Below are 11,397 nucleotides of genomic sequence, written 5' to 3'. Positions count from 1 at the left end.
CACTTAAGCCGCCCCAGAATACGAATGCCGAAAGAGGTGTATCTCTTTAACTATAACAGATATTCAATTTTTCCATAGGACATTTTCGAAGCCTCTTTTTATTTGCTTTCAGAAATGTTCTATGCAAAAATTGAATATCTTTTATAGGTGAAGAGATACGCGCCTTTCTGCATCTATATTCTGGGGCGGCTTAAGTGCCTCACCCTGTATATATATATATATATATATATTAATCTTTAACGTAATGTTTAAATAAAAATCTGCACTTTACATTTAATCAAACAAAATTAATCTCTATTATAAACTTTTATAAAATGAATAGAAAACAATTAATACGAAATAAACTTTAAAATTATTTAGGTGATTACAGCATAGGATCCTCGTCAAATATATCTTCATTGTTTTTACTCTGCAAATATAAATTTGTTAATATATTTTTTCGCATTATCTGATATTGTTGATAATTATTACCAATTACATTTTAAAATTTCTTCTAATTTCTCTACTAGTTTTTCTCGCAATGTCATTTTTTTTTATGACGCTGTTGCTTATTCTCCTCGGCTTTTTTCATCTCTTCTAATAAATCTAACTCAAACGATTTACGGTTACCTATATAAAATTGCATATGTAAGTATAAGTATATGTATATTGAATTCAAAACAAAATTATGGCAAACGTACTAAATCGTCATGAGTAAATCGAAATGCTTTTTCATATGACAATAATTTGTTGCAAAATTTTGATATAAAAATGTTCATAGTGTACTATTATATTATTCAATTTGTAGAATGTCAAGAAAATTTTTCATTATTCCTGTTGTTCTTTAAAGAAAATAATATTTTAACATACGAGATATGGAATTCACATTTTCTTTATTATTTCTTGTAGATGGAGACTCAGCTGACGAATTTGTTGTTTTACCTGTCGATGAAATGGTTGACAATGGCATCATGAATGGTTTTCCACCAATTAGACTTTGCATAAGCTGAAAAATTTGTAAAATACATGTATTAAAGTAATTGCAATGAAATATGACATTTTATGTACTTCTCTAATATTTGGAAAACAGGTAAATAATATATATAAATAAAAAATTTTAAATCAATATAAAAACCTACATCAAAATATCTCCAATTTTTATTTGAATTGCCTGATCGATTATTGTGATCTTTAATTCCTTTAATTGTTCGCTTCATAGTGTTAAACCGTGTCATGCATTGTCTTCCTGTGAACTCATAACCTTTTTCTTTAATTGTTTCTGCTATTTCCTCCCATGCTCTTTTTTGGCTAATCTTTCCTGTATTTATATTATTTTCTTTTTTCCTGAATTCTTCTATCAAGAGTAGTACTGCTTCATGACTCCATTTAATGTGGGAAAAACCAGAGCCTGGATCTCCAAATAAATAAAAATATTAATTACTTTATTGAAACTACCTCAATAATTAACCTTAAACATAGTACAAATAATATTTAGTACTTAATTTTGTAAAGTATAAATTTAATTACCATCTAGTAATTCATCACCTTCTTCAGCTTCTAAATTTCCAGAATTAGATATCACTGTTAATGATCTGTCATGAGATATTACTGTACATGGTGATCTGTTGGCTGATGTTGGATCATGTGGTATAATTGAATTAGAATCGTCAAAATTGAAACTATCTTGGCGTTCAAATTGATATTCTGACGTGCTAGGTCCTTTAAATAAATAAAGTTGCAAATTAAGTAAAATTATGAACATTAGTTTGTCAATATGCATTGCATACAAATAACTTACAATGTTTTACAAACATTTACCTGCTTCATTATTGAACATCCATTGTTGACGAGCAGAATTTAATAAGGCATTAGCAAAATGTGTATCTACATACAAAGATTAAAATAATGTTATAGAAATTATTCATATGAAACAAGGAAAACGCATAAATTTTAAATGTGACTGTTAGGTACAAAAAAGAATTAGCATTAAATACGTAACATACCATTTCTGGCTCTGACAGCATCAGATTTTGTAACTTTAATTGAATATCTTTTACCATTTTCTTTGTCAAAAAAAATAATTTCCTCCATTTCTATTTTTACATGTATTTATTAAACACTGAAATAAATTAAATATTAATTGTTTAAATAGTTAAATATTTAAGATCTTCTATTATAATTATTATTATGTCATCGCTTATACGTACTCACTTCAGAGAAATCAACGTAAATGTAATCAAGCACCTTCTTCAATTTTAGGAGAACAGCTGTTTCGCGCGTTCGCCCGCTATGAACTGTTACGAAACTGTTCACGAAGCAAATTGTGCTATACAGCGCTACTTCGCTCCACGAACCAGCGTTGCCAAGTCCGCCATCTTGAATAGTACTACGCTCTATAGTAAGTGAATTTTGATATAAGGAATGCAGACTGCACAAAGTATACTGCCAGCGGAAATACGTCAGTCGCCATCTTAAATGCAGAACGTAATATATCAAAAATTATATATATTATATTCACAGCCTGTCACCGTGAACGGCGTGAACGAAGACAAATGTTAGTATACTGAAAAATAAAGTGTAATAAAGAAATAAGGAGTAGTGACAGCTTTGATCTATCTGACAGCTGAAGTACTTATGGTATAAGTGAATGAATAAAATAAAAATGCTTTTCCTAAATTGGTCAAATGTAGCCATTAATTAATTAGATTTGGTAATAAATACAAAAAATGCATTTTATTATAATAAATGAGTTAAGGTAAAATAAACTCAATGTTTTTATATTAATCTGTTAACAAATGCACTTTTTTTTATTTATTATTGAGTCCAATAAGTTAATGGATATTAAAAAAAAAGTTCCTTGTAATGAAAAAAAAAATGAAAATATTTTAAACTTCACCAAGACTCGAACCCGAGCCCACCGCATGACAAACGGCAACCTTACCGCCTACGCTACAGCGCTCACTTGATGTACCAAAAGCAAAACAGCCTTTTAAAGACTGAATACAATCCTTTCATTAACTCGTCATAAACGATCAAGAATTGGCTGTAATAATAAATACATTTATCTACACAGCATTATTGTACCAAATTTATTGTTTTTAATTTGAAGCATACATTTTGCATGAAGATATGATAATTTAAGGGTAACCATTCAGTACTCTAAATACATTAAACTATTCATATACTCATCTATCATAAATTATACCATTACACGTGTAACATATATTATAATATTATTTAATTAATTTATGACAATGGCGCATATGAACAGCTTAATGTATTTAGAGTACTGAATGGTTACCCTTAAACTATTGTATCTGCATGCAAAATGTATGCTTCAAATTAAAAATATAATAAATTTAGTGCAATAATGCTGTATATATAAATGTATTTATTATTACAGCCAATTCTTGATCGTTTATGACGAGTTAATGAAAGAATTGTTTTCAGTCTTTGAAAGGCTGTTTTGCTTTTGGTACATCAAGTGAGCGCTGTAGCGCAGGCGGTGAGGTTGCCGTTTGTCATGCGGTGGGCTCGGGTTCGAGTCTTGGTGAAGTTTAAAATTTTTTCATTTTTTTTTCATTACAAGGATTTTTTTTTTAATAACCATTAACTTATTGGACTCAATAATAAATAAAAAAAATGCATTTGTTAACAGATTAATATAAAAACATTGAATTTATTTTACCTCAACTAATTTGTTATAATAAAACGCATTTTCTGTATTTATTACCAAATCTAATTAATTAATGGCTACATTTGACCATTTTATAAAAATTACAAATCAATTTAGGAAAAGTATTTTTATTTGCTTTGAGTTTTTAGGTAAACGCAGCACCACTTCACACGGATGACACGTAAAAATGTCACGGTTAGCGGTAGTCGCTCTTCTTCTAAAGCCAATGTTGCCTGAAGTCCAAATCACACCTATGCTGACCAGGCATAGCTGTGTTTGTACCGTTTCCCTTCAAATTTTCTATACTGCTGCTGGCTAGCGCTTATCTTTATTTTTGTTGCTAAAAGCTTGATTTTGGCATCACTGCCTTGTAAAACTATTAGTTTCCTAATAATAGCAGAGGCTTAATTTTAAGAGATTGCAACATATAGTAATTAATATAGATACAATTGTAAAAAGAAAAAAAAATTTATTTTACATTTATTAACTTTAAATAAAATCCCACAAAGTACTGTAAAATATCTTACATTTTATATTATATATCTAATCTGTCAGCTTCTTTATTTTAATATTCATTTCAATTATCACAGTTTGATCCTCAGCGATGACACAGTAACCACATTATGGTGAATCTATTCTTTTTTTTTAATGTTCGATCCACATAGCTTCATCCTCAGCAGTGATACAGTATACACACATTAGTATAATTTAATCTGAAACAAAATCCCACAAAGTACTATAAAACATCTTACATTTTATATTATATATCTATTCTGTCATTTTCTTTATTTATTATTGTATTTACCCAATGTGTTGACTTGTTTATTTTAATATTCATCTCAATTAACACAGTTTGATCTTCAGCGATGACATAGTAACCACATTATGTTTAGTCTATTCCTTTATTTTAATTTTGAAAATCCGCATAGCTCCATCCTCAGCACAGTGACATAGTAAACACATTACTATAATTTAATCTGAAATAAAATCCCACAAAGTACCACAAAATATTTATATCTTACATTTTAATTATAAAATTTATTGTTATACTTATCTAAAATGTTAAGTCCTTTATATACTTTTAAAAATTATTTTTATGTACATTTTACAAATTTCGTCACTTTATTTATTCACTTATACCATCAGTATATCAGCTGTCTGTAAGATTAAAACTGTCACTTTATTTCTTTATATTACTTTATAACTTGTGGTACACTGTTCAAAACTGAATCATGTACAGGTATAGTTTCTGCTTCCCTATACTATCTTGTAGCAAAAATGCTTCTCGCAAAATTGATTCATGTCCATCTCAACTCCTCTATACTATCTTATAGCAAAAATTTACAGACAACAGCAGACGAAACGCGACATCGACAAATATGAAGATGACGTTTTGGACGTAGTAAAAGTATTATCCAAAAAGCATATTATTTATATTGGAAACGTAGGGATGTCGAAAAATGGAATGGAAAATAATGCAAATATGGTGCATATATATAATATTATTTATCAAGTATAAAAGGGAAGAGATCGGATGCAATTTTCAGCCTATAAAGAGGAAAAAGCATCAGATAAGTATCGGGAGCAGTAAGTCAGAAGAAAGACTAATTTAACAAAGCAAAATATTCTTTAATCTTTCTTTTGATTTACTATTCCCGATACTTATCTGATGCTTTTTCCTCTTTATAGGCTGAAAATTACATCCGATCTCTTCCTTTTTATACTTGATAAATAATATTATATATATGCACCATATTTGCATTATTTTCCATTCCATTTTTCAACATCCCTACGTTTCCAATATAAATAATATGCTTTTTGGATAATACTTTTACTACGTCCAAAACGTCATCTTCATATGTGTCGATGTCGCGTTTCGTCTGCTGTTGTCTTTAAATTTTTGCTATAAGATAGTATAGGGGAGTTGAGATGGACATGAATCAATTTTGCGAGAAGCATTTTTGCTACAAGATAGTATAGGGAAGCAGAAACTATACCTGTAAATGATTCAATTTTGAACAGTGTATGTATGTACGATACAATAATACTAACATTTGTCTTGGCTCAAGAACCATGCATTATGTATTTTGAAATTAGTAATTAGAAATATCTATATTGCGGCCCCTCTACAGTCTCTACCCTCTGACGTATTTCCAGTAGTATCAGCAGCGACTATAGCGTAGTACCCAAAATAGTACTACGCTATATGATATGTCGCTTTTGGGTACTACGGTAGTACCGATAGTACTACACTTGGCAACCTTGATGTCGTAGTACAATCCATTACAATACCTTTAGATTTGCACCAGCTTTTCATTATACTATTTATGTACTTACGACCATTATCACTTCTAATCTTACTCACTTTTAAATTCCATTTAGCCTCAACTTCATTTACATATTGTTTAACCATCTCTGTAACTTCAGATTTTCTTTCCATTAGGTAAACAACTGTAAAGGGTGTAAAATCGTCCAACAAAGTCAGAATATATCTCTTATTGTCCCATGTAGGTTGTTCAATAGGACCGCAGACATCAGTATGTATTATTTCCAAAGGTCTGGAAGCTTTCTTTCTGTCAGGTCCAAATGGTGTTCTGACCTGCTTAGGCTTTATACAATTTACACAATTATTCACTTTATTCAATTCCGCTTTGCTGAAATTCATTCCATCTGAAAGTTTTAAAAGTTTTTCCATATTACCTATACTCAAGTGACCTAATTTACAATGCCACTCAAATGCTGAATTTGTTTCTTTTGATATCATGGCACATTTACTTTTATTTGTTAGATTCAGTGTCCATAAACCAAACTTGTTTCTACTTGCAATTATAGTTTTGTTATTTTTAGAAATTATTGCTTTATCTTCATGGAATGTAACTTTACCACCTTTTTCAGTGATACATTTTACTGAAAGTAGATTATTCATAAGTTCCGGAACATACAGTACATCATTTCGAATACATTCTAACATTTCTACTTTTCCTTTTCCTTTTGCTTTCATTATTTCAGACTTCTTTGCTACACATATATCAGATTCAATATATTCAAAGTCTTGAAGTATGCTTTTGTCACTTGTCATGTGGGAAGAGGATCCTGAGTCAAGTATCCACAAATAATTATCACTTTCTTTTATATTTTCTATTTCACTTTTGTTAGCTAAAAAAGATATTTTGTTTTCATTTTGATTGTTTTTATCTTTGCGAAAGTAACAATCCTTCTCTTGATGATTGTCCTTTTTACAAATATTGCATTCTACTTTATTGAGATTGCAGTTTCTCGCAATATGACCCATGTTATTGCACCTAAAACATTTTATCTCTTTTCTTTCAGTTTTACTTTTTGATTTTTGTGATTTACCATTATTTTTTATTGTAGAAGTTGGATTTGTTTTCTTTTCTGACGAATTGAATGCTATAGCATTCTCTAACTTCTCAACTGCTTTAATCCTTGATTTTTCAACTGTAAACCTAGAACACAAGTTTGTTAAATTTTTTTCTTCCTTATTAGTAGATTCCCATGCGCTTATGAAGTATCTAAATCTTTCAGGTAATATTGTCAGTATTTTGGAGATTATCATTGTTTCATCAATTTCTTTGTTCAGCATTTTTAATTTGTGTACCAAATTTTGTATAGTACTTATTTGCGAGACTACATCTTGATCATTTTTAAACTTATAACTGAAAAATTCTTGTAGTAAAACATATTTTCTTTCTTCTGTGTCTCTTTCATAAACTATGCATAATTTATCAAACATTTCTTTTGCTGAGGTACACATTAGGATGTGAGACAACGCAGTCTTGTCTACTGATGCTACGATTATTTTTTGAATTCGAGCATCTCTTTTTTCAAACTCCATCTTAATTTCTCTTGTAGTATTGTTTTCTGGCTTTTCAGTTCCTGTAACTATGCCGTATAAATTTAACGATTTCAAGACTATTTCTATTTGGAATTTCCACAACATGAAACTTTCTTTATCTCTTAGTTTTTCTATTTGTACATATTCTTCGGAAGCAATCGACATTTTAGTTGTATTGTATATCGCTTACAATTTTAACCTCACTATCACCTCACAGAGCCTAGACTGGGTCCATAACCTGTTGAGAGATATTATTATTAGCTTGTGCACTTTGATGGGTGAAACTGAGAATTCAGATATACAGCAATTTATAATTTTGATTTTTACTTTAATTGTCTTCTCTTACAATGTTCTTATTCTTAAGCTGCTCTCTCATGACCGTTACTTTCTTCAACTGTTCAAAAGGAACCCCTGTGTTGCCAAACCTCCGTTCATCCTACACGCATGCGCATCCCACGGACCGCCAATTTGAACTTATTAAATTACTTTCAAAATTAGGTTAATTATATGGCCCTAGACATCTACTATATTATTTAGACATCTTTTAAATTTGTAATAAATCAATTCCGGCTTTATGACTGTGTGCGAAACAATGTTCCAAGTTGGCTCCGTACCTGTGGTCAGAAGGGAAGGTCTTATTCTAGAATAAAATATTCAAAGCCAAAGATAAGAGGTAAAAGTAGTTTTTATTTAAATAAATAAAATGTACAAAAATATATTTACAAAAGAGCCGCTAGACTAATGATCGACTTTCTAGGGAATTTGCTCTCGCCAACTTCTAGGGAATTTCGGTCTACGAAGATTCCCTAGAACCCCAGAAAACAGAATTCCCCAGAAAGGAACGCGGACTTAGAAGCTCCCGGACTGGGCAATTTTCCCTGGAGTATTCCCCAGTAAAATCCCCAGCCACGGGAGTAAGCGAAATAGGAGAAGTGATTTTAGGGAAGGGGAAGTCCCCTTACCGCTCGGCCTACTTCTCCTAGAGCTATAGTGGCTCCGAGCCACTCCAACCCCTAGGGTGAATGCTACCCCTCCCGCTACCCGACTCTTTCGAGAGCCCTGGACTTGAGGGTCGGAACACTGGGTCCGAGGTAGTCCTCGGAGGCAGTGTGGAGGGGAAGGAGAGGGTTAACTTCTCCCGGGCAGTCCCCGGAGAAATTTCCCCTTAGGAGGGAGGATAATGCCGCAGAGGGGTAGTCCCCTCTTGGTAGGCGGTGGGTGGTTGGGTGATACTTACCAAAAGATCTACCCGTCGAGTTCGCCATTGGAGGCGCTCGTTTGCTGGCCAATAGGAGGCGCTGCCGTTGAGGCGTCAAAAAAAGCCGTGGAGGCGTCAAAGGATGCTGCTGTTGCTGCTGTCAAAGCAGCGGTCGAGCAAGGCTGAGGTGCGATGGGTCCTTATCAAGGACCCATCTATATAATTACGCGACACTAATCTTGCCAGCGAGAGAGCTGCTGCGGGCGCTGGCCACCTAGTGGCCAAGCGCGCAAGTATTGTCGCTTCGCGGCCGCGACGCGCCAGGGCCAGAAGACGCGCAAGCGCGCCGCGGAGAGAGGGACAGATAGAGCGGCTAGACGCTGTCGGTCTATCCGTCTATTGTGAGCGCAATAGAGATGGGAGATATAACAGAGAAATGCGGAATCTACTTCGCAACATTTTCTGCTCCTCCCAATCTCGAACAAACTCCCCCCGTTGACGCGATAGCGTCAAGACAAGGAAGAAGAAAGTTAACTCAGTTTAAAACAAATTTATTTACAAAAAAAAATAAAATAAAAGATATAAAACAGATAGGAACGAGAGGACTATTTTTTCAGCATCATATGCAGCTTCGCTGAATGAAGCTCTAGGGCCGGCGACCACCGCAGGGTTATTTTGCCCTGCGGAGCCCAGGCCTTACAGCGGCGCAATTTGAGGGCCGTATAGAGGGGCACCTCTATCTCCTGCCCGAATGCCCGGACTCTGATTTTTTGAGCATTGCGCTCGAGCTCCCTGGCGCTGGGATCGTCGAGGACTTTCCCAGACCAGTTCGCCGAGGCAATGCTCTTCTTTGAGGCGATGACGGGCCTCTGCCGTCTCGTCCGCGGTCGTGCTGCTGGAGGTGGAGGTGGTGGTGGTGCCAGCTTCTCTTTTTGCCCCGCCGGGAGAACGTAGCCGAACAGCCGTCGAAATTCTGTTTCCTCCCGGGGGGCATGCAATTCGAGGACATCGTCCCCCTCGTCCTCATAGCCTACGCCCAGGAGGTGGGCCCACGGATAATCCGCCATGATTAATTCTCACTGCACCAAAAAGGTAAATGATGAGTACGAAGACTCAGTAAGTAATTTTGGAGTTTTGGAAGAAAAGACATGCGGAGATTATAAGTGTTCCTGAAGGTTTGGAACAGGAAACAGGATGACCTGAAGAGTCCCAGGACGCCCGAGAGAGGAGGTGGTAACCTGAAGAGTCCCAAGAAACCAGGAAAAGAAAGTTAAGCAACCTGAAGAGTCCCAGGAAGCTTGAGAAGGAGAGATGACAACCTGAAGAGTTCCAGGATGCCGTAAGGCAGGGTAAAGATAGACCCTGATGCGACCCCAAAGCAAGGGCTAAGAAGGGAGTTTACAAAGTTGCGAGAGACTCCGTTGGATCTCTTTTTTCGCGGTTTTAAGTATAGCTACGCGAGCTACCCCATCTACACCAGGGACTAGTTTGAGAATCCGCCCCAAGGTCCACATGCGCGGGGGGTTGTTGGGTACTTTGATCAGTACCAGATCTCCTTCACCAAATTCCGAGTTAGTGTTCTGCCATTTTGGCCTATTCTGCAACGTGTGTAGGTATTCGAAAAACCACTTCTTCCAGAATGTCTCGGTGATTCTAGTCACGGTTTACCAACGATTTAATGACGATTCGCGTAAATCCAATGTGGAGAATTCCGGTGGAGAATTTAACGCCCGACCTGACAAGAAATGCCCCGGAGTGAGTACGTCCAACGACTCAGGATCATCATGTAACCGCGAAATAGGCCGTGAGTTGAGGCAGGCCTCAATCTTGGTCAGCAGTGTGGTCATTTCTTCGAAATTTGGCACGAAGACTCCGAGGGAGCGCTTTAAGTGGTGCTTCATACTTTTTACCGCACTCTCCCAAAGACCGCCCCAGTGAGGAGTGGCGACCGGAATGAATTTCCACTCGATTTCGCCGAAAGAATCGGTTTTCCGAGCACGGGCGGCTTCTACAGCGCATTGGTAGGCGCGTTTGAGTTCTGCGTCCGCTCCTTGAAAATTGAGGCCGTTGTCTGAGTACATGACGGCGGGTTTTCCACGACGAGAGATAAAACGAGACAGCGCGGCGAGGAAGGCCTCGGTATCCAGTCGAGAGACGAGTTCCAAGTGAACAGCACAAGTAGATAGACATACGAATACGGCCACGTAGCATTTTATGGCTTTTGCATTACGACCGTGATGTAATTTCACCGAAAAGAGCCCGGCATAGTCTACTCCGGTGTGTTCAAAAGTGAAACTGCGAGAAACCCGAGCGGCAGGAAGTGAACCCATGAGTTGGTTACCGAGTTTAACGCGTTCGCGAACACACGTGATGCATTTATGAACACATGATTTTACTAGATTTCGCGCATTCACGACCCAAAACCTTTGTCGCAACGTGGACAAGGTTAATTGGAGTCCCCCGTGAAGTGTCTCTAGGTGGGTTTGCCTAATGAGTATGGCAGTTAAGTGACAATCCGGTAAAATAATGGGGTGTTTCATTTGTTCAGAAATTTCGGCGTTCCGAAGCCGCCCCCCTATTCTTAAGATTCCTTGTGAATCAATGACCGCATGTAAGGAAAGAAGCTTTGACCGCGACGGTAAACGTAACCCATGATTCAAGGCTGAGATTTCGCTCGCGAAGTGTGTT

General features: G+C 35.9%; 1 protein-coding gene across 1 annotated transcript; it reads right to left on the bottom strand.

Annotated features, from left to right (window-relative positions):
• Positions 1-10,373: 10,373 nt before the first annotated feature.
• Positions 10,374-10,790, bottom strand: LOC136774858 (uncharacterized). The gene has a single exon (XM_066729338.1). It carries the CDS (start codon positions 10,788-10,790, stop codon positions 10,374-10,376), a length of 417 nt encoding a protein of 138 aa, XP_066585435.1.
• Between the last annotated feature and the right edge of the window lie 607 nt (positions 10,791-11,397).

Source organism: Prorops nasuta, unplaced genomic scaffold, assembly GCF_024137725.1.
Source record: "Prorops nasuta isolate Cenicafe-Biocafe unplaced genomic scaffold, Cenicafe_Pnas_1.2 PNAS00007, whole genome shotgun sequence".
Classification (NCBI taxonomy): Eukaryota; Metazoa; Arthropoda; class Insecta; order Hymenoptera; family Bethylidae; genus Prorops; species Prorops nasuta.
This window is presented reverse-complemented; position numbering and strand designations above follow the sequence as displayed.